The sequence below is a fragment of the Daphnia carinata genome, chromosome 6, assembly GCF_022539665.2.
Source record: "Daphnia carinata strain CSIRO-1 chromosome 6, CSIRO_AGI_Dcar_HiC_V3, whole genome shotgun sequence".
Taxonomy (NCBI): domain Eukaryota; kingdom Metazoa; phylum Arthropoda; class Branchiopoda; order Diplostraca; family Daphniidae; genus Daphnia; species Daphnia carinata.
This window is the reverse complement of record NC_081336.1, coordinates 9,280,947-9,304,266: the sequence shown is the minus strand read 5'-3', so window position 1 is coordinate 9,304,266 and position 23,320 is coordinate 9,280,947. Positions and strand designations below refer to the sequence as shown.

Below are 23,320 nucleotides of genomic sequence, written 5' to 3'. Positions count from 1 at the left end.
GTAACAATGTTTAGGATTCCATAATTGTATTGTTAACAATTGGAATACACTTTGATGCCATATGGAACAATTTAAGCCCAGTTGGTAGTGGCACCACCCCATTCGCCAGTGGCAGTTGGAGCAGCAACGGGAGCACCCCAATCGTCAGTAGGAGCACTAGCCCAGTCTTCAGCAGCAGCAGCATAAACTGGAGCAGCAGCTGGAGCAGTGGGTTCATCAGCCCAGTTAGTACTCTCGACGGCCGGCTCGGTATTCCAGTTGTCGGCTTGGTACTCCTCGGGAGCGGCCTTGACTGGTGCAGCAGCAATAGCGGCAGCCTCCTTAGCTTGCTCTTCCTTCTCGATCTCCTCAGGATCACGGTAGAAGAACATATCAGCCATGATGGACCATTCGAGATCGCGGGAGATTTCACCACGAAGACGCTTGACCTCACGAGCCAACATGTAGAACATCAGACCGATCGAGTGGGAAGCCTGTAATTGAAGGAAATACTCTAGTTAATACAAATTTTCATTGAAAGGCATATGCACATGTTTTAAATTTGAATCAGTATCCGGTAAAGCTAAATAAGGTGAGTTTCATCACTACAATTATGATTGGACTAATCATCATGCTAGGAAACACAATTCATGCGTGAATATGTGATATTTTAGTTACCTTGTTGTTGCATGGGATTGCAATATCGACGTAGCGCAGAGGCGAGTCGGTGTTGCACAGGGCGATAACGGGGATGTTGACGTAAGAAGCTTCAACGATGGGCTGGTGATCAGCGCGGGGATCCATGATCAACAAAAGACGGGGCTCGCGGAAAGCGGCTTGGATCTGGTTAGTGAACGCACCGGGAGTGAAACGACCAGCAATGGGAGTAGCCTTGGTGTAAGAGGCGAACTTGAGAGCGGCACGCTGGCCCTGAGGACGAGACGAGATGACGAAAACATCAGCAGGATTCTCAATGGCTACAATGGCCCTGGCAGCCAAAAGCAGCTTCTCGTAGGTCCTGCGCAAGTTGATGATGTGAACACCTATAGAAAAAATATGCTTTATAGATATTATGGATAGGTAGAGATTAGAATGAGCTTACCATCAGAGCGACGCTTGTAGATGTACTGTTCCATTTGGAAATCAGTGTTGGTGCTACCGATGTGAGTAGTAGCAGCCAACATCTTGGTAACATCATCCTCCTTCAAGGACAATTTATCTGAACCTCCCGACATTTTCTAGTTGAGAATTTGAAGTAACGGGACCCAACCTGCAGAAAAAGACAAGAGAATTAAAATAGGCTTGACTACATAATAAGAGGTTATTTGTGGAATAATAACAAGTTTTATCAGGCAATATTGATGTTACTGAGTAAAACACATTAATTTCGAGGAAGTAAATCTTCCAGAACGCATACAAAAAAATTGCTTACATTCTATATAAAACGTGCCACTTGTACTAGTGGCGCGGTAGGAACAAGTAAAACCCGGTAGGAATTTAATTGAAAAATAGGAAAATTGTACCCGATTTTTAACAAGAAATGTTTTTAAAATTGGCTCGACAGATTTAATACGAAAATTTTCCATAAATTAAATAGGCTACAACACTATAAGAAGAAGGATGTCGACAGATAAAATTTGAGAAAATAAAAAAAGTACCCACCAAGATGAACGCCAAATGGGAAAGTGAACTAACTTGGCTATCCTCTTCTGCTACGTCACTTCAGTCTAAATGTATGGAGGGTTGGCCAAAAATGACAGATGGCGTTGCCAGATCGCTCATAGCTGCGCTCAAAAAATAGTTTTTTTTCTTTTTTTTTTTTTTTTAAATTATCCTTAATAATAATTACTTTTTGCGAAAGAAATATATGAATCATTGTTCGGCAATAATGCGGCAGTTGTATTATTCGTCTTTCGTGAAAAACCAGACTAACACAATGTATGATTATGCATGTATGTTTTGAAATTCCCAAAAGAGTTTGTATTGATTTCATGGGCTACAATGCTGCACTGAATCAAGACTGCAAGGGGAATAAAGCACTACAGGTTAAGAAGAATGGAATAACTAGAATAGTTTTTAAATGAACCCATAAATCAAACCAGCAAAGTGTTGACAGTTGTACGCCAGAACGCTGTATTCGTGGTTGAGATAATTGACAACTCTTTTCCTAGTTTAAAAAAAAACTCGGTTCTTTCTTGAAGGCGTTCAATATCAGTTGAAACATTTCTGCATTTTCCGATTTCATGGCGTGATCAAGTGACCGGTGAATGAATGCGTTCAGCTCAGTTAACTCCGTCAGTTAGTCGAGAAAACAAAATCTCTCAAAAAGACCAACAGTTTGAGACAGACTTGCATGTGATTTTTAGCAGTGGCGAACAAAAACGGACTGCTACGTTCAAGCATCAGCCCGCGAATGGCTTGTGTAGCTCTTACGTGGGGAAATGGCCGACTAAGTCTTGCTAATATTTGCTCGACTATGTCGATGTCACCGTAGAAGGCTGCTCGATGAAGAAGAGTCATGCCATAAGAATCCCTTTCCAATAGGATGTCGAGGTCAGTCGGGATGGCGTCGTTTTCCTCTAAGCGAAACGGCTGGTAAATATGCTGATATGCTTCGGGATCTATCAACAAAACTTCGCCGTAAAGTTGAACGAGAAGAGTAGACCGACCTAGTGCGTCTAAAATAGTCACGGTTTCGGCAATTCGCCCAGTCATCAGTTCTTTTTCAGACTTGAAAACTTTAATTAAGAATTTGGCGAACTTGAAATCGTCCGAATAACGTGTCGATTTGGACAAAAGCGCGAGAAATCTTTTCAGATTACTACGACATTTGTCGTGACAAATCAAACATACCAAAGCATTGTTAATTCGGTCATCTTCAGAGGACTTCAGAAGACATTCATCGAAAGCCACATTCCGATTTTCCAAAAACTCAAGAAAGTCATCCAACGTTTCCAGGTGCCCGTCCCGGTTTTTCTTTAACTGACAAACACTGTATGGGAACATATGTCTTATAAGATGTTCTATAGTCGTAGACGTATGGTAGTCATCTGTAAGAAACACATTCTGGTCGCGTGGATCGATGCCGAAATAATTGATGAATCGTTTAAAGAACTTGCTTTCTTCAAAAAAAGTGCGCGAATAAAAATTGGATGACCGTTCGAAAAAGGTACTCATTACAAATTGAGAGACTTCACTTCTTTCGAATGTGGCATCAAGACAGTCACAAAACAATCGGAATATGTTGCCTTTCCCATTCAAAATAGAAAAATGGACGGCCTTCTTAAAGTCAGGTTGGACTTCCCCGGTCTCGTGTGTCATCATCTTCGTGAGTCGAACCGGTAATTCACGGTGATTAATTTTCTTACGCCATTCTTGATCCTCATCGACCAAAGTCTTCACCATGCCATCGAAAAACACTTGAACTCCGTCGTATTGCTTCAAGGCCAAGATTTTTTTCAGAATCAATTGTCGAATGGGTTCATTTTCTGGCAGTTTGTTGTGACATTCATCATCGTGATGAAATCCTTCGTAAAGATATTTGGCGACAAAATACTCGGCAAACGTCCGATGCAAGAACTGAGGTCGCGTTCCTTCTCCATTAGAAAACGTTAAGCCATAATTCAGACTGTGACTTTCTTCTTGAACCACATCATCGCTGGATTCGCCCGAAAATTCTGTTGGCCAAAACATTTTGAGGACATTTGGTTCAGTGACGATGGTTTCGACGGCCAATTTCGTTAATCGTAAGTCGATTTTCTTTATCGTGCTCCTCATAGCAAATTCCACAATCGGATTGGAGCCGGCTTGGCTTTTTTCCTGTAGAAAGATGTCGCGTTTTTTTTCCATCAATTGGCTGTACAGACTAACTAAATCAAATTTCTGATCGTCAAGTAAAGCCAACAGTTTTTGGGACAATAATTTATCAGATTGTCGATTGTTGTTTCGCACAATGTCGCCAACTTTTTGCTGGTAGCATTCGGCGAGAATTCTGCATTGCAAAGGGATTCCGATGAAGGCTCTTTCTTCGTCTTTCAGACTCTCCGACACTTGAGCCACCAGCGATTTGGCAAATTCCTTGATGGCTCCATCTTGCACCCCATCCTGCAGTTCCAATTCTTTCGTCCAATACTTGGCCAGATAATTGATTTGGTCCACTTCACTAAAGTTTTCCAAATAATAAGCCAACTGGCATAATTCATTTTGCAGATGATAGGCCATGTGGGTGCGGGTAGTGACGTACAGTTGAATGCCCTTCTTTTGAATGGATTTCATCATTTGAACCGCAATTTCTTGGTGTTTTCCACCGATTTCATCGTAGCCATCAAACATGAAGACGATCTGCTGGCCCGTCTTGAACCGGTGATTCAGCAACGAGCGAGAAAACGGGCATTTATTGTAGATGACATGCTGATGATCGATGAGGAATCCAATGAAATCAGGTCTGCTACTTTCGAGATTCAATATGGCATCACAATGTTCAACTAAATTCAATCTGATAACCCAACAGTCAGGCTTCTTCTTCTTGATTTCACTGTAGAAGTGGGAAAGGAGAGTCGATTTGCCTGTTCCAGCCACGCCACATATGATGACAACCGGATGCTCATTCTGCTCCTCGCCAAACTGAATTAATTGGCTGTCTTCAAAAATTTTTCCTGACGATTGGTCGTTCATTTGAGTTATGTTTTCCCAAATTTGTTTGCGACGCTCGCCGTCGACCAGCCACTCAATTTGGCCCTGCGAACTGATTCTGCATTCCCCGTTTAGTTTTTTCACAGTGCATTCCAAACGCTTGGCTAGATCAGCGATGAAACGTCCGTCAAATGCATATTTCACTCGTCTATTGATGTAAAGGGATTTCTTGAAACGGGATGAATCGAACGATGGAATGATGATTTGCCCAACTTCAGGACGTAGAAGCTCTTCTAAGGAATCCAACACATTTTCCGGCTTAGGGCCAACTAAACGCCCAACAGTTTCATTCTTTCCTTGGAATGAAACCCTTATCGACAGGATCTTTTGCTTGAAGGATTTACCTAGCTGTGTATACTTGATTTCATCGCGTATATGATAAGCGATTGCAGCTTTCTTGCCGCTGATGACAATCACCTTATTTCGTTGTGTTGTCTCTCCTTCACCCAATTTTGCAACATGATGTTCTTGTAACGGCTGCACGCCATCATCGCAAACGACTAGCAGAAAATGGTCAGAATCGTTCGGTAATTTCAACACATTTTTCCATCGCTCCGCGTCTTCCTTGGATTGTAATTGATTAGATGATATCACCAGGTGGCTAATTGATGCCTTATATCCCCGTTGCAATTCTGGAAAGGTCGAAATGACTTTGACGGCCGTATGTCTCGGTGATGATGTGGTAATGCGCTTAATCGTGTTGCTTCTGTCCAGCAAATGTTTTAGTTTAACGGCCATTTCTTGTATGGCTACTTCGTTGAACCCCACCTCATTTCCCAATTCTTCCTTATATTGTTGTGATACGTCCGTGACACCAGCTAATAGCATGTTCTTTGCATTTTCTGATGTTATCCAATTCTTTGTTTCCTTTTTAAAAAATTCTGATATTTCTTTGACTAAGCGGATCGTTTGCAGTTTGCATTCTTTCTTAGGGTAGTACTTGCTCACGTCTTGAGTTTGTAAAATGTCTTCCAATTCCTCTTCGTTTGGCATGTTTACGACCAACACGAATTTATCAAGAAACGCGTTAACGTCTGCGTCCTCGATTTTTAACGTCTGCGGAATTCCCGTTTTCCTGCCGCATTCAGTTTTTTCTAATTTGCTATACTGACTGAATTCGCATTTTTGCAACTTGTCCATTTTCAACTGTTTGCTGAGGATTTGACGTAGTTGTTTAGCCTCATCGGACAGATTTTCAGCCTCGTTCACAAAATCCAAATGGAACTTTTTCGTGTTTAAATCAATGACGCGTTCATTGATTAAAGCAACGCGATACGTTTTTAAGACTCCCAAGGGTCTAAAATCAGCTTTGTCACCTTTTACCGCGAAGACTTCCAACTGTTTGGCAAGACGATCTATGTCTGACAACACGTTATCTTTTGTGAATTCTAGTTTATAACGAACTGTGTACGTCTTTTCTCTTTGCTTTTCTTCCGGACCAAATTCTAGAATGTCTTCAGGTTGGCTGGTTGCCTTAAGCTGTACAAATTTGATACCCTTCTTCTCAAAATCATCCAAGTTAATACCGCTGTTGGTGCAAAGGATACAGTCGTGAATGTCTTCCCGACTCGTTTTCATCTCGCAGAATGAACGGAAATATTTTGGTAAGCTGAATTCACCCTTGTCATTGTCTTCGAGGAGGTGGGTTGCATTTATCCTGAATGACTCGTCAACCTTGTGTTTGGCTTGCAAGCAGCGATAGCGCCAACGTTTACCTTCAGGCGTTCCATCTGAGACTTGATATCGGAAAATCAAGTCGTCAAATTTACCGCCCAAGTCTTCCCTTTCTTTGGCCACTTCAAACTTATAACCGGCCGCAAGTGCTCGAATGCAAAACAATGTCAACAATTTAGATTCAAACTTCCAACCGTGGCTTCCATCAACTACCTTTTTGATTTGGTTTCCTACTTGCGCCGTTGATGCTGACGTGCTCCTCGATGGGGTGACGTCGTCAATATGGCCAGAGCCTGGCCCATCATTTTCTTTTTTGCCCAATACCATTTTGCAAGGCACCGTTTTTCTAACCAAAATGTGGAACTAGGAAACCCTATATGGAATGTAAAATCATTTCATTGCCATGTTTTCAAGAACTTGTTTTAAATAAAATGTTTACCACTTTTGTCTAGACAAAAGGCCTTATCTTAACAAACAATGCCAATAGTAGATAACGTTATCTCGATGGACGCCGGCTGGATTTTAGTCCTTTTTTTTAAAGCGATCTTTCATTAAAGTATTGTTGCAATGACTAGCAAATGAACTGCAAGCTCCTGAAATGGATAACGTTGTTCGCCAGTTTTTCACGTGATTCTCTGTGCCCCCACCAAGAGTGATTCAATTTGCATTTGATCGATAACGATTTGGAATTTTTAAATACGATTAGCTTCCTTACCTTGTCGAAGATGCGCGATGACGACAATTGATCGGTAAGCGGATCAAGTCACAAAGAGATGGGCTTGTGACAATTCAGAGGTTCAACCAAGTTGGCGGGCTGCAGCTTTTGGAATCATTGTTAACTAACAATCAATAGAGAAATAGCTGGGGACTTTATCATTATCCAGAACATAATCGTGCATGATAAGGATAGCTCTCCCTGCAGCAATTTCAAAATGTCAATCACATGTAGGCATACCCTAACTTTGATAACACGCTGATTATACGCACCGTAGGTGTAGGACACTCGTTGCCAGACGTGAAATGAGATGATTTTTTTATCGTTTCTGTCACTTCTGGCCGATGGCTTTCAATTTCCATTGCTATTTAGGGTGTTCATTTTTGAAATCATCAACCTATAGAAATAAACAGACGAGTTATAAAAACAAAATGCTTTTTCGGCGATTCCACGATTAAGACATTCAATCTGAAAATAGCAAAATTTTCTATACAAGTGCACATTCTATGTCCTTCATCATCTAACGTGCTTTTCTGATACAAAATTTCTGTAGTTAACAGATTCAAAAATATTTTACAACAAGATAAGATGCATGGCTTTACTAGCCTAACATGCCACGCAAACGGGCAAAGGGAAATGAGGCAAGTCCCTATACCGCCATTATTATTATCGTAAAGAAATGAGTAACTTTAGACGCGAAAACCACACTATAATAATCACATTTAATATTAGCATAAAAATTTGCAAGATATTAAACAGAATTATTTTAGGGAGGAAGACATTGATCGACTTACTTCCAGTCACGTTTCTGATAGCGTTGTCAGCATATTTTTCGTTAATCGCAGCAGCCCGACTTGCGAACAGATCCGGCAGGGATCTGATCTGATCTCCAAACGCCACAAATGTAATGGCTGTTTTTTGTTTTTCAAAAATGAATTTAAATGAATCGTTTCAAATGGACTTTAAGGAAATAATACCGATAACGGCGTCGTTTAGTCCGACGAGACATCCGAAAATGCCGGCCAAATTTCCAATGATGGCAGTCAGATTACCAATGACACCCAATGAGACAACCATGCGCCCCATATTCCAGCGGGTGGAACAAACGCAAAGATTATCTGTAAACATAACTTCGGTAATTGCTTTGTTTTTAGCGAGTCGATTGAGATGTTTGAACTGGATTTTTACCTTCCATCTGAACGTCCATCCAGCATGGCTGCACCTGCGACTCACACAAACATATTTCAATGGCGGAGGTGTACACGAATACATCGAGTCACATCACCATCGAAAGCACAATGATCTTTCTTCGATTGGCTTTACCAGCCTAACTTGTCACGCAAACGAGCAAAGGGAAATAAGGAAAATCCCTACTCCCTCCTAGACATCCACCTAAACCTAAACCAAACATTTTAAATCGTTAGACTATGCCCCGCTTTTTATCTTTCGTAATCGTATCGATTGACTAACCACAGATTTGATTATCCCCATTACAAACCCAATGAAGCGGAGATAAGCAAAGATGCTGAACACACCTGTGAAGGTGACAACTCATCATTCTGGATGTATGGATTACATGAAATAATATGAGTAAATTCAGAAATGGAAAAAGATCGCGATGTGTAAACCTTCGAATTTTACATTCTACGTAAACCGTGCCACTTCTAGTAGTAAAAACCCGGTAAGAAATTAATTGCAAAATAGGAAAATTGCACCCGATTTTAACACCAAATGCTTTTAAAATTGGCTCGACAGATTTAAGAAGAAATTTTTCCATAAATTAAATAGGCTACAACGCTATAAGCAGAAGGATATCGACAGATAACATTTGAGAAAGGAAAACAAGTACCCACCAAAATGAACTGCTACGTCACTTCTGTCTTATTGTATGGAGGAGTGGTCAAAAATGACAGCAGGCGTTGCCAGATCGCTCACCGCTGCGCTCAAAAAATAGTTTTTTTTTCTTTTTTCTTTTTTTTAAATACCATGCAATAAAAATTATTTTTTGATATTGAAATTATGCATCATTGTTCGGAAATAACGTGTCAGTTGTATTATTCGTCTTTTGTGAAAAAACCGGACTAATACAATCCATGATTATGCATACATGTTTTGTAATTCCCAAAAGAGTTTGTATTGGTTTCATGGGCTACAACGCTGCACTGAATCAAGACTGAAAGGGGAATAAAGCACTACAGGTTAAGGAAGAAAGGAATAACTAGAATAGTTTTAAATGAACTCATAAATCAAATCAGCAAAATGTTGGCAGTTGTACGACAGAGCGTCGTATTCCTGATTGAGATAATTTTTCCTCCACACGTGATTAATCAGCTCCATCACTGTCGTGCTTCCAGATGCTTTTTTCACCATTTCAACACCTTTCCCAATGCTAGTCTTACGTTTGGATCGCCTGTACCTATAGCAAACGCTGTCAAAGTCCTTTGATCGCTGAATGGTGACGCCTTCGTCGTTTTTCTCAATGGACCACCACCACTTGTTCGTCTCGAATACAATGATAGCGTGATGCAACAAATGGTCCGTCAACTGCCACGCGCCTAATGGGTGCTTATAATACCTAACCTCAACAATGCGCTCTGTGACGTCGACCAGCTCTGACAGTGTATCACGTAATTCAGGATCAGTTATCCAATAATCACGACCCTTGGGCGAATCGGCCTCAGGATCAAAATATAATTTTTTCGTGTAAGCCGCACCGGTACTCATCGATCGTGAGTTTGACATGGACGAGCTTGACGATCCCATCCTTCTACACGTGAAGTCTTCAGCAAGAACTCGAACCGTTTTAAAAGTTTTGCGGAGGAACTTCTTTGGCTAGTTGCTTTTCACACGCACGATTGCCAAGCTTCATACTAAACGTAAACGCACTCGTCACCAATTTAAAAGCGTTCGATCCTTTGCTTCACAAGGCACCAAGCAGACGAAGAAGCGATCGTGTAGCGTGACTTGCAGCTATGAAATGTTGAGCTGGAGGTGTGTTTCTTCGCCTCACGATAGGGGTCGCAGATGAGATCTGGTGTCTAGAAGCGAACGATTTGCACAACAACAGCACAGTACCGCACTCCCGAAATCGCTCAACTATCGGCTGTATCTGCGAGAGTAAACGTGACGTCCCTAGTAGATGATGCCACATTCGGTTGAACGGGGCGTTAAAACATTGAACTATGTATGCTCTGTTTGCTAAGGCTCAATGGCTGTGAATTAGCCGGCAGCTGTTGCTAATTGTAAGACGAAGATAACAAAAAAAGACGAAGATAAAGAAAAATAACTTGGTTGCACGTTCCCCATCAGATTAGCTGCTCAATGTCAATAACATACTGACATTGTAGAGGCAATGCAAGGAAAGCGTCGTTTCTTGCCGGGCAATAAAAATTGTTCGCTGTTTACATTGGCAAGCAAATGCGAGTTGTTTTGCTTTCAGCGTGACCTTGTTGTCGACCGCGGTCTATTCCCGATTTACGATCAGTCCGTCAGACGAGTGGGAAAAAGGGGAAAGAGGAAACATTCATGATGGCTGACTGCTAGTTGGTGATTGGCTCTTCTGTTTATCACTAAAACTGTGAAGTCTGTTTCGTAAAATGAATGTTTGTATGAGGACTGAAATTCATAAATTTATCTTTTATTTAGACATTAATTATTACAGCAATACATTCTACTTAAACGGCATAGTTCAATTTTTTTTTCTCATCTCGTTTGTCTTTACTTCTTCGAAACCTGTCATGAGACCAATTTGAACGTACAGTTTTCTCCAAAACGTGTTTACAGACCTTCTGTAGTTGATGTGATTTCTGATAAGTTAAAATTCCCCCAAATTCCCCTTCGGCCATGACGCAAAAAACGAAATAAAAAAAAATGTTGGTAGCGTGAGTCATCCCGTCTTGGAAACGGACGAGGTTGCAACCAAAAGATTCCAGTTTCGTACGTTCAAGAGTCATCATCTGAAGCCGAATTATCATCTGAATACCAATCATCATCTGAAGTCAAATAATCTTTGAATAAATCTAACATGTGCTCGCGAATTTCGCGTACAACTTTATTGATTTTAGGTTGAATCTGTGTGCGATCGCGTGCATCCAAATGGGCGAGCATCACATCAACTACATCCCTGTACCGTTTTTCCGCAACATGATGTATGACGGGTGTATTTTTGAATTCATGGAGCACCAACTCCTTGACGGCTTTTGTACCCAGTTTTTCGGAAACGCGTTTTAAAAATGTGTCCAGTTCTTTACTGCCAATTTCTATGAATATATCATCACCATCGAAAAGAGCCAAAGTCCATATACTGTACTCTTCATCTTCTAAACTTTCATCTTCTAAACATTCATCGGGAAGTCGTGGATCTAATACTCTCGTGATATTGTGTACAAACTGTTCACGTTGTCTGTCATTACTGTTATCGATTACAAATTGTAAAAGGGTTAGCGGTACGTAACGTGGACCTCCCCGTTCGTTGAAATAGGTCCCGGGATGGAGAAACACTTGATCAATGAAATCGGCAGCTTTTGTTTCAATCACTTGTTGAATGTCATTTCGTATTTCTTGTGGCAACATGTCCAGCCGTCCGTCAATGTCATGTCCCCACGTCACAGCTTTCAGAAAGAGAGGAATTCCATCCATTTCGTGAAACAGCAAATTTTTCACGGCCTTCCAACCGAAAATTTGCGAAACAGATTTCAATATTTTGTTCGTCTCCGTCACCTCACAATGTTTAAAGATGTAACTCCATAGACTGCGCTTTTTTCTGCCAATCAAACGAGCCGATGTGAGAATATCGACGCAATTGCTGAGTTGCATTTCACTGCCACAAGCCAAGTAAAATCGCAAAATATTACTGTAACGTAAGGCGATTTGCCGGCTATCCCCGTAATCCTTAGAGTCGTAGTTGATGAACGTGTCGTGTGTCATTGGCGGAGTATTTTCCTTCCACTCCTTTTTAATTTCCTCTTGGTTTTTCTTTGGTAAACAGTTCAACATGAGTTTGACGGTTTTTCTTGACAGATGACGAACAACGTAGCCACGATTGTCTTTGTGGAGCAAAAGTTGTTTAGCGGAATCACCTCCGAGTTTATCCGATACGCAAGTCAAACACTTTAAAATGGTTTCGACTTCCGTTGCATTTAGTTGCCCTCCACCATAAGGGGATTTCGATAGCAGGAAGTCTACCCAAATGCTGCTCCTCAGCTCAACTGCAGCGTGAACGGTTGTGGTTCCGTCATCATTCGGCGTGAAAACTAAATCGTTAGGGACGACAAATTGGCGTAGAAGGTGTTGGATGTACATACCGCGATACGTTGGATCACTGATACGAACCGTGGAGACCGTAACGGACGGGCTGCTTTTTACTATTTTGGTACCACCTTGAAGAGTAATTGTTTGCACGAAATGCCTGAGTTGTGTTTTGTCAAAATTTTTTAACAGATAACTTGACAAAAGATTTAAATTCTCTTTTATTAGGTTATTCTTAAGCAAACGCTTGGTGAAGGGACCAACGCCTTCTACTGATAACAATCCCTGCAGATTTTCGGCATCAATGCGTTCTAAAGCATCCCTTTCTATTCTTTTTGTGTTGAAAATCAGGTTATGCAGACATTTGTAGTCTACAATACCATCTCGATTGACGATGATCTTCACCATGGCGTTGAAGAATTTTTTCGACCTGCAGTAACAGAAAACAGAATCTTCAGGAAATGTAGATTCGATCTTCACCGTGGCGTTAAATAATTTTTTCGACCTGCAGTAACCGAAAACAGCCTTCGCAAGAAATGTAGATTTGGTTACCAGGTGAAGTAGACAAGCATGTCCTAATTCTTTCTTGACAGCGCTCAATACCAGTTGAAATATTTTTACATTTTCCGATTTCATGGCGTGATCAAGTGACTGGCTAATGGATCTGTTTAACTCGGTTAACTCGCCCGTCAGTGCGTTGGGAAATATGTCTTTGACAAAGGCCAACAGTTTGGAACAGACTTCTTTGTGATTTTTAGCAGCGGCAAAGTAAAACGGGGTGTAGCCCTCAAGCACCACCTGGTGCACTGCTTCTATAGCTGCAACGTCGTCTTCTAGCTGGCGAAATCTTGCTAATATTGGCTCGACTATGTTGACGTCTCCGTAGAAGGCTGCTCCGTGAAGAAGAGTCATGCCATACTCATCCCTTTCCTTTAGGATGTCGAAGTCGGCCGTGATTGCGTCCTCTTCTGCTAGTCGATACGGGTGGTAAATATTCTGAAATGCTTCCGGATCTATTGATAAAACTTCGCCGTAAAGTTGACCGAGAAGACTAGACCGACCTAGTCCGTCTAAAATAGTCAGGGTTTCGGCAATTTGCCCAGTCATCAGTTGATCTTTAGACCGGAAAAATTCAATTAAGAATACGGCGAACTTGAAATCGTCCGAATAAGCTGTCGATTTGGACAAAAGCGCGAGAAATCTTTTCAGATTACTACGATATTTGTCGTGACAAATCAAATATAACAAAGCATTTTTGATTGGATCATCTTTAGAGGACTTCAGACGACAGAGATAGTCATCGAAAGCCACATTCCGTTGTTCCAAAAACTCAAGAAGGTCATCCAACGTTTCCAGGTGCCCGTCCCGGTTTTTCTTTAGCCGAAAAACACTATCTGGGAACATATGTCTTATAAGATGTTCTATAGTCTTAGACGTTAAGTAGTCACGTCTAAGAAAAACATTCTGGTCGTGTGGATTGATCCAGAAATAATTGATGAATCGTTTAAAGAACTTGCTTTCTTCAAAAAAAAGTGCGCGAATAAAATTTGGATGACCATTCGAAAAAGAACCACTTTACCAATTCACAGACTTCATCTCTTTCGAATGTGGCATCGAGACAGTCACAAAACAATCGGAATATGTTGCCTTTCCCATTCTTAATAGAAAAATGGACGGCCCTCTTAAAGTAAGTATGGAGTTCCCTGCTCTCGTGTGGTATCATCTTCGTGAATCGATCCGGTAATAGACGATTATTAATTTTATTACGCCATTCTTGATCCTCATCGACCAAAGTCTTCACCATGGAATCAAAAAACACTTGAACTCCGTCGTATTTCTTCGAGGCCAAGATTTTTTTCACAATAAATTTTCGAATGGATTCATTCTCCAGCAGTTTGTTGTGACGTTCCTCATCAAGAAGAAATCCTTTGTACAGATATTTGGCGACTAAATATTCGGCAAAAGTCCGGTGCAAGAACTGAGGTCGCATTCCGTCTTCATTAGGAGATGTTAACCCAAATTTCAGTGTGTTTTTCGCAAGAATACTTTCTTTTCGAGCCACAGCTTTGCTGGATTTGTGCGAAGATTTTGTTGGCACCCACAACATTTCGAGCATATTTGGTTTTGTGATGATGGTTTCCAATGCCAGTTTAGTTAAACGCGATTTGATTTTCTTTCGCAAAATCTCAATACCGTCATCCTTTATCTCATCGGATTTGGAAGTGTTGGTTTTTTCCACTAGAAATATTTTGCGTTTTGTGTCCATCAATTTCCTGTACAGACTAACTAAGTCGAATTTCTCGTTGTCAAACGGACGCAGTGGCTCTGTGGATTCACCAGGTTTTCGAGTTACATCATTTGTAGCAATGTTTCGCACAATGTCGCCAACATTTTCCTGGTAGCATTCGGCGAGAATTCTGCATTGCAAAGGGATTCCGATGAAAGCTCTTTCTTCGTCTTTCAGAGTATCCGACACCTTATCCACTAGCGATTTAGCAAATTCCTCGATCTTCTTCATCTTCATTTCTTGCACTTCATCTTGCACTCTATCTTCTAGTTTCAATTCTTTCTTCCAATACTTGGTCAGGCAATCGATCTGGTCCTGTTTGTTAAAGTTTTCCAAATAATAAGCCAACTGACCTAATTCGTATTGTAGCTGGAGGGCCATGTGGGAGCGGGTAGTGACGTACAGTTGAATGCCCTTCTCTTGAATGGATTTCATCATTTGAATCGCAATTATTTGGCATTTTCCACCGACTTCATCGTAGCCATCAAACATGAAAACGATCTGCTTACCCGTATCGTACCGGTCGTTCAGCAACGAGCGAGAAAACGGGCTTTTACTGTCGATGACGTGCATATCATCGATGAGAAATTCAATGAAATTAGGTCTCCTTTTATGGAATTTCAATATGGCGTCAGCATGTTCAACTAAATTCAATCTGATAACCCAACAGTCAGGTTTCTTCTTCTTTATTTCATTGCAGTAATGGGAGAGGAGAGTCGATTTGCCTGTTCCAGCCACTCCACATATGATGACAACTGGATGCTCATTCAGCTTCTCCTCACACCAAATCAAATGGCTCTCGTCATAAATTTCGCCTGGCGCTGAATCGATTATTTCTGTTATGGTTTCCAAAATTTTTTTGCGGCGCTCGTCAAACTCAATCAAATGGCTCTCTTCTTCAATTTCGCCTGACGTTTGGTCGTTCATTTGTGCTATGTTTTCTTTATTGCGGCGTTTGAGATTAGTATCGCCCAACCACTCGATTTGGCCCTGCAAACTGATGCTGCATTCCCCGCTTAGTTTTTCCTCGGAACATTCCAAACGCTTGGCTAGATCAGCTATAAAACATTTGTGCAAAGGGCACGATTTGCGCGATTTGCCAAATGCAAATTTCACTCGCCTCGGGATGTAGAGGGATTCCTCGTAATCTTTCGGTTTAGTTCCAACTAAACGCTCAACAGATTCATTCTCCCCTAGGGTGACATCGTCATTGTGGCCACACACTGGCCCACGATTTTCATTTTCTACCGATGCCATTAGGCAAAGCATCAGACTGTTTTTCTACCCAAAATGATGAATTTGGAAACCCTTAAATGGAATGTAAAATCATTTCACTGCCCTGGTTTGAAGAATTTGTATTAATTAAAATGTTTACCACTTCAGTTGAGGCTAAAACTTTTATCTTGACATTAATGCCAATAGGAGATAACGTTATCTCGATGGGCGTCGACTGCATTTCTGTTCTTTTTAGTAGGCGATCCACCAATAAAATACTTTAGCAATGACTAGCGAAGAGAACTGCAACCTGCTGAAATAAACAGCGTTTTTCGCCAGTTTGTTACGTTATTCTTTGTCCCCCCTGAATGACTTAAACTGTATTTGATTGATAACGATTTGAGATAATTAAAAAAGGTTAGCTTTTTTTTTACCTTGTTTGAGATACAGCGATGACGACAATCGATCGGCAAACGGATGCGGTCGAGAAGAGATGCACTTGTCGCAATTCACAGCTTCAACACAGTTGGCGAGCTGCAGCTTTTTGAATCATTCTTAATCAACAAACGATAGAGAAATGACCGACAACTTTATCATTACCCGGTACAAAATCGTTCATGTAGATAAAAGTAATAAATATCTCTGCAGTAATTTCGAAATGCCTGGCAGGTGTGAGACACTCGTGGCCAGGCATGAAATGCGATGATTGTTTGCTTTTTTTTCCCTATCACTTTTGGCCGGTGGATTGAAATTTCCGATGTTGTTTAGGGCGTTAATTTTTGAAACCATAAACCTATAGATTAGAAAAATGAAAAGTCATAACACCAAATGCTTTTTTTGCGATTCCACGATTAAGATGTTCAATCTGAAAAAAAAACCAACTTTTCTTTACAAGTGCACCCTCTATGTCCTTCATCATCTACTGTGCTTCTCTGACATGATATTTCTGTAGTTAACAGGTTCAAAAATAGTTTACAACAAGATAAGATGTTAGCTGACTCAAATCGGATGAGAACTCGACAAAATACATTGTGTTACGTACCTCTTTGAGTTTCAAGCAGAGCTGAAGCTACTTTTTTTCATACTTCCACTTCTTCTAGGGGTTGTAATTGACTATGTGATATCACCAGGTGGCCCATTGATGCATTTTCCTGTTCCAATATTGGAATGGCTGAAACGATTTTGAGCTGAGTGCTGAATATCTCAGCGATTATGTGGTAATGAACTCAATCATTTCAATGTTGTCCAAAAAATGCATTAGTTTAACATCCATGTCTTGCTTGGCATCTTCCTTGGGCCCCATCTCATTTTCTAATTTCCTGCAACAGACTGTTTATGGTTTGCATTCCTTACATGTGAGCAACTACTATCTTGCTCACATCTCCAGGTTGTAAAATGGCTTCAAAGTGATATTCGTTTGGCATATTCACCACAAACACGAATTTGTCGAAGTGTGTGCCAATGTTCTGCCTCCATAACTTTTTACGATAAACAATTTTCATTTCAGGAGCAAATATGGCAATCCGGTTTACCCCCCAAAAAATAAATCAGGCTTTCTTCTTTTTTCTTTCTCCCGCCATTTACGTCTGCATTCTGCAATATGAAGGACAATGATTTCGAAATATGGCAACTGTGGATCGGTAAACTAATTACGGTTATATCTACCTTTGGTAGAATTAAATAGAACAGCTGACTGTCTATCGGACGTGCACGGACGTGTGACGTGTCCGTGGGAGAAGCATCCTAGAAAGTCAGCGTAATGTATTACTGTTTTATCCATAATTTCACATGACATCGTTTATGTCACATCAACAAAAAATTCTAATCCTTCTACTAGATTCATCCAGCTGTGAAAAAGAGTCAGTTTCAGGATTAAGAACCCTCAGCAAATACAACGACGAGCCATATTCAAGTTGTAGCACAAACATCGTACAGCCGTGATTATTCCCGAACACCTATGCAGTACGAAATGCTTGACGGGCAAATGGTACGCTAAAATCTGATAAATATCGATGTAATGGATAGATTTTGCTATTCAGGCTTTGTGACAACTGCCATGTAGCTTCTTATTGCATGCCGGGACAAGGTACTCCATCGTCTTTCAGAGATGTTACACATGATAATGCATTTCTTCAGTGCTAGCTTGGTTTTCTAACTTTAGCCAAACATTTTCATATGAAGCAGAACACTGCTGAAAGAAAGCAGGGCCATGGCGAGGAGGACTTCGGAAAACGTCTAACCCAAGTGTGATGAATGTTTGCCTTCTCACCATAAGACAGCTGCCTTGCATTTCCGATTATAAAGGAAGAGATATCTTTAAGTTTTGTGACCAAGACACTTATCTTTATAAAGTTTTATTGAAGATCCATGCAGTGATGATTTGTGTGATCCTTAGAAGATATTTGTTACCAATACGATTCAACATCTGGTCTTAAACAGTCACCACTGGGTGAAGGCAACCTTGGCACAGAAATTCATCAAGGCAAGTCAAACCTACTTGAGTGCATGATACTCTATTGATGAACTGATTCAGTTTGTGTCTGTAGGATATGATTTGGACCCCAGTTCGGTGAAAGCAGATCGTCTTATGGATTTCGAGGACTTCTTGATGACAAATAAGCTGCCCATCCTTACCCCCTGTGAAGACCAGTTAAACCAAGGTTTAAGTAAGATTATGGATACAATTGCGTAAAATCATTTTGCATCCACTCCAAACGTGAACTTAGGTAATCCACTACTTTGTGTCAATCGAAAATAAATTCATCTTTATTACTTTCCATCTTTTAGGAAAGCTGTTATTAAAATCGATGAGACAAAGGAACCGCTCATATGTCACTTGCTTGGGTAAAAATATGCGCGAATTAATGGCGGCGTTTAAGGAACGTCAACTGCTATTGACAATATTCTGAATATTTTAGTACCTTGGGAATCACAGTTGGCAAGTAAAATGAAGTCTTTCTTTTCCAATAATTTCATAATTGTTTAATTGATGCAGGATGGCGATTGAGAAGAAATTTAATATATAATGGAAAGTCACGGCATGGAATGTTGATTGTCCGTCGCCTTTTTATCCGATCTGATGATTTGTGGTAAAATCTTTGACATCATCAAAAACGGGATGGCTAAAAGGAAGGAATGAATTTTGATGCGCCATTAAACGCTTGTAATAGGTTTTTATAAATTCCTCATTTTGTAGCCCCGTATTATAGGAGGGCTATTTTAATGTCAGGCAACTGCGGTCTGCTGCCAAAATATTTAGCCAGCCCGCGTCCACACGTCACTCTTCCATAAAGTCGGACTTAATTACGGATTCAGTCGCGAATAACCCATTGTTGCAGCGGGATCGGGCACTGGAAACGCTGTTTGTCCCACGTTTATATTGGTAACTTCTGTTCTCTGGTTTACCATTTATTTCAGCAATTTCGAAGACCTCTGTCGCCATCTAGGGGAAACCCAGTTCTGATTAAAAAACAACATAAAACTGAATTTCTTTTTCAGTTACCTGGATTGCTAGAGAAACACATGATTTTAGATTGGAATTCAAAGCTGACGTCAGAAAATCAGTTTGTTTTGAGCTGGATATAGTAGCAGTTCACGGAAAGAATATTCGTGGCCATTTCGAAAATCGAATTAAAAATCTATTTCACAGGATCAGCTCAGTACCGCACAACTTTCGTGACGTGCATTTGTATAATTTAAGTTGTTTTTGTTGCATCCGTGACTCAAAGGATTCACATTCAATTTTATAATGCGTTTTTATTTTTAGAACACTAAAGTAATCCAGCAATCTATGGTAGGATTAAATGTTTCACTTCTGTTCTACCAGATGGCAGCATTTTGGAAGCAGACTCCATACTGTTTTGCACTTGCATCATAAATGTGCGTTTACAAATATCTGGTAGGTTCTTCGTTTATTTGGTTTAAGAGATCCGGTTGCGTTTCTGTTTGGAATTCACGAATCGCGAGAAAATTAAGAAGAACAATTTTTCCTGGAATTGGTCTGATGGAATTCTGGTATGAAATTGCTTGATTTTTTCTTACTGAATGATTAGAATAACAAAAATATTGGAAACAGTGACCAAATGAACAAAATGTGATGTTTATTTTCATAAATTTAAACAGATGTAAGCTGACAAAAACCAACAATGTTGATAGCTTATTTTCTAAGGAAAAAAAATAAGCCATGTAAAAAGTATTGATGAATTAATATGGAAGGAAGGACCTTACCATTGGTGTTTGCAAGCTACCAACGTCATATAGGTATCTGCTTATCCCTCTAAAAACAATTCAACTTTTCTTATGGTTTTTCTTCAGTTCTTCATTTTTGGATCATACTATTCTGAAACCCAAACTAGTTCGTGATGTGATGGCATTAGCTTTCACAGAAGATGTGGAGCGTTGAAGCTTTCCAGACCTTTAATCAGCCATAAATCTGAAAGTATTGATGAATAGAGATATTGAGTTTAAGGAAAATATCAATAACATTGCAAACTATGAATCAGCAAGGTAATTATTGATTCTCTAGACCAATAACGATATTTATTAAGTACAAACTAACCTCTTCCATGGATTTCCATCAGCAAAAGCATCACCATCAAATCCGAGCCACGCAACGTTTGAATCCGCCGCCCATCCACAATGAGTTTGAAGGTACGTCGCGTTTTGACGCTTATTGCTACAGCCAGCAACCGTATGAACGAGATCCGGGTGTGACTGCATTCAACTTGATGTAAGGTAAGTGTATTATTGTGGACAGTGGGCTGTGACAGAAAACAAAAGAAGCATTATCGTAGAAGAAATGGTAGGGAAAAAATTATTTAGATTCTCAAATCAGTTAGTAAGATTGTCTGTTTTCGTGTGCCCTGTTTCGCCTTGTTAAATATGGCGGATTTTTTCTGTTAGCTTGTTGTTTTTGTACAAGTTAAAAAATTTCTGAAAATGTGTTATTTTTTTGTTTGACAAATGCACAATTTCATATACACTGTTATTCTACAGAGCTGTGGTGATCGCGATTTTTTCTTTTGACGTCACCTACGTCACCGCCGCCAAAAGCGAGAGGCAGGTAGAAAAAACGAAAAAGGTGCTGTAGGTATTGTAAAAAACACCCTAGGGAAAAATTGAGAAATTTGCTTTACAACTAATGTGCAATATCTGGTGCCTGGTAGAAAAACAACCGTCTGAGAAAAAACTAGATATTGGTATTTAGAAAGGCCAGTGTTCTGGGTTCTGGCATCAGTTTTCCAAACCAGCCAATGTACTGGCAAAGACAGGTATCTGTTCGAGAAGAAAGCCAGTGTATGTTCAGGCAACGAGAAGGAAGCTTCCTTTTTCTTTTGTAAGTCAAAAACTCATTCCTAAATTCACTATTAATAACAACAGTATTAAAATATGTGAAATGGCTCAATGGTAGAGCATCGGCTTCGTAAGCCGAAGGTCTACGGTTCAAATCCTAGATACACCATGTAGAGTTTTGTAATACGACACTCGTTTATTTGTTGAATTAACGAAAAATGGCAAAAATTCCTTCCATTCGACGTAGGAAGCATCCAACGCAGAATTTTTCTACGCTAGTTTCGCTTGACACGCAATAGTTGCGTATCTGGGATTTGAACCACAGGCATTTAGCATTCCAGCCCTACACGCTACCATTGCGCCATGACTGTCCTTATAATCGTTCACTTAGATTTTGATGCGTATATTGAAATGGTGTCGACACTAGGTTATTATGGAAGGCCTTTTACTAACAAACAACATGTAGATGGAATATCGACAAAGCTTCTGCTTGGCATACTAGAATTCTTAGGTTCGATCCCCATATCAGTCTACATACAAATTAATAAATAAAAACAAATGTAAATATTATTTAAAGCTTTTTATTTTCCCTCCTTCCACCCACAAATCCACCACTATACATATTACACATACAATACAAAAATACATACACAAATACACTTAAAACTAACCCGTTGGCTGCCACGCCATCTTAACTACAGTTTCTACATCGCTATCTTAGGGATAGCGATAGAGGGGGCCGGGGGGCCGGGCTGACACGATGACGAGACCTTTACGGGAATGCACACCCCAGGTCTCATCTATCGCATCGTTCAAGGGATTTCCCTCTGGTGCATTGCCTACAAGCCTTTCGGCCAATCTTGGGCAGTGGCGCTGCTCCGCCCCATGGCAAATAGACCATGGAGCAGAACAGCGCGGCCCGTCCCTGTCAAGCTAAAAAAAAAAGGGGATTCAAAGATGGGTGGCAGCCAACGGGTTAATTACATTACATATTACATACAATACAAAATATAACGATACCATGAAGATAAGGCGACGACACAGCAACGGACGAGACGGCGATGGGCGGCCACGGGGCGACGACGGACGAGGCGATGACGGGGCGACGGGCGAGGCGATGATGAGGCAACGGGCGAGGCGAAGACGGGGCGACGGGCGAGGTGAAGACGACGCGACGGACGAGGCGATGACGAGGCGACGGACGGGGCGAAGACGAGGCGACGGACGGGGCGAAGACGAGGTGACGGGCGGGGCGAAGACGAGGCGACGGACGAGGCGACGGACGAGGCGACGGACGAGGCGACGGACGAGGCGACGGACGAGGCGACGGACGAGGCGACGGACGAGGCGACGGACGAGGCGACGGACGAGGCGAAGACTGGGCGACGGACGGGGCGAAAAGCCTGGTGAAGAGGGATGAATAATATAAATGATAAATATGAAAAAAACGTGTCACTCCATGTGGAATATAAAATTAGTGGTGTAATTATAAAGGAGAAGTTACCTATGACGTTGTCTGAAGACTGCAGAAGCTGTAGGGCTGGTAATTTTGCTGAAGATGGTGAAGGTTTAGCAGACCTACGATAGGATACAAAATTTAAAGAAAGGCAACACTAGATAAGTCTCAAACTTGCAATACCAAAAGGGATTGTTTCGATGCCATTGTCTACTTGTGTTGGTTGGTAATGGTTAAGCGTTGGAAACCAAACAAAGGGGTGCACAATCCATTTAGCAGATTAAAGCTGATTCAGATGACTAGGCAAAGGGGTAGTCGAGTTAGACAGTGGTGTGCTGATTCTAAGAATGCACATCACTGGTGACGTTCTTCCTGGTTAGCATTCTTTCCGTTGTAAGTTTCGCAAGCTAGATCTTAAAGTCAAAATCATGCCAAATGGTATACTAATGGCCACGTACAAGTTAAATACCTCTAAATAGAGTAGCACGATGGAATGCTAAGGTCATAGTTTTTTGACAGAGCAATCTGTGACTGTTTGGAACTGGCATCTTGCATAGCTTACAAGATTGCCCGTTACAAAAATAATTAACTATTTGATGTGCTTCACTTCCAAAAACTAACACAAGCAATAAAACACTTAATCGACGTTAGTTTTCTATAACTTTCTACTCGACTACAACAATTTAAACGAAAGCTTTCGAACACAGGTTTCAACGATCACACCACTGTCACAGGTAAACACAACGCCATTTTAAAAGCGCAC

General features: G+C 40.8%; 3 protein-coding genes and 1 long non-coding RNA gene across 7 annotated transcripts; all 4 read right to left on the bottom strand.

Annotated features, from left to right (window-relative positions):
- Positions 1–56: 56 nt before the first annotated feature.
- On the bottom strand, positions 57–14,604 carry LOC130694129 (small ribosomal subunit protein uS2-like). 2 transcript variants are annotated; one of them, XM_059495754.1, is made up of 4 exons: positions 14,595–14,604; positions 1,082–1,249; positions 658–1,022; positions 57–473 (listed from the first exon to the last, which is right to left on the bottom strand). In XM_059495754.1, exons 2-4 carry the CDS (start codon positions 1,212–1,214, stop codon positions 72–74), a joined length of 900 nt encoding a protein of 299 aa, XP_059351737.1. In that variant the 5' UTR covers positions 1,215–1,249; positions 14,595–14,604; the 3' UTR covers positions 57–71. The 2 variants fall into 2 exon arrangements, with proteins under 2 accessions (XP_059351737.1, XP_057373263.1); XM_057517280.2 differs by lacking the exon at positions 14,595–14,604 and adding an exon at positions 1,642–1,751.
- On the bottom strand, positions 1,855–8,900 carry LOC130694126 (uncharacterized). Of its 3 annotated transcripts, none has more exons than XM_057517272.2 (8): positions 8,531–8,900; positions 8,249–8,458; positions 8,038–8,178; positions 7,855–7,971; positions 7,333–7,457; positions 7,061–7,261; positions 6,785–6,980; positions 1,855–6,718 (listed from the first exon to the last, which is right to left on the bottom strand). In XM_057517272.2, exon 8 carries the CDS (start codon positions 6,670–6,672, stop codon positions 2,275–2,277), a length of 4,398 nt encoding a protein of 1,465 aa, XP_057373255.1. In that variant the 5' UTR covers positions 6,673–6,718; positions 6,785–6,980; positions 7,061–7,261; positions 7,333–7,457; positions 7,855–7,971; positions 8,038–8,178; positions 8,249–8,458; positions 8,531–8,900; the 3' UTR covers positions 1,855–2,274. The 3 variants fall into 3 exon arrangements, with proteins under 3 accessions (XP_057373255.1, XP_057373260.1, XP_057373261.1); XM_057517277.2 differs by having other exon boundaries at positions 6,785–6,938; XM_057517278.1 differs by lacking the exons at positions 6,785–6,980; positions 7,061–7,261; positions 7,333–7,457; ... (2 more) ...; positions 8,249–8,458; positions 8,531–8,900 and having other exon boundaries at positions 1,855–6,494; positions 6,559–6,663.
- On the bottom strand, positions 9,204–10,181 carry LOC130694130 (uncharacterized). The gene has a single exon (XM_057517281.2). The coding sequence runs from the start codon at positions 9,821–9,823 to the stop codon at positions 9,290–9,292; it is 534 nt and encodes a 177-aa protein (XP_057373264.1). The 5' UTR covers positions 9,824–10,181; the 3' UTR covers positions 9,204–9,289.
- Positions 14,605–22,622: 8,018 nt separating the features above from the next.
- LOC130694136 (uncharacterized) lies at positions 22,623–23,147 on the bottom strand. Its single transcript, XR_009001927.1, has 3 exons — positions 23,027–23,147; positions 22,741–22,970; positions 22,623–22,679 (listed from the first exon to the last, which is right to left on the bottom strand). It is a non-coding gene; the product is annotated as an uncharacterized LOC130694136 (long non-coding RNA).
- Between the last annotated feature and the right edge of the window lie 173 nt (positions 23,148–23,320).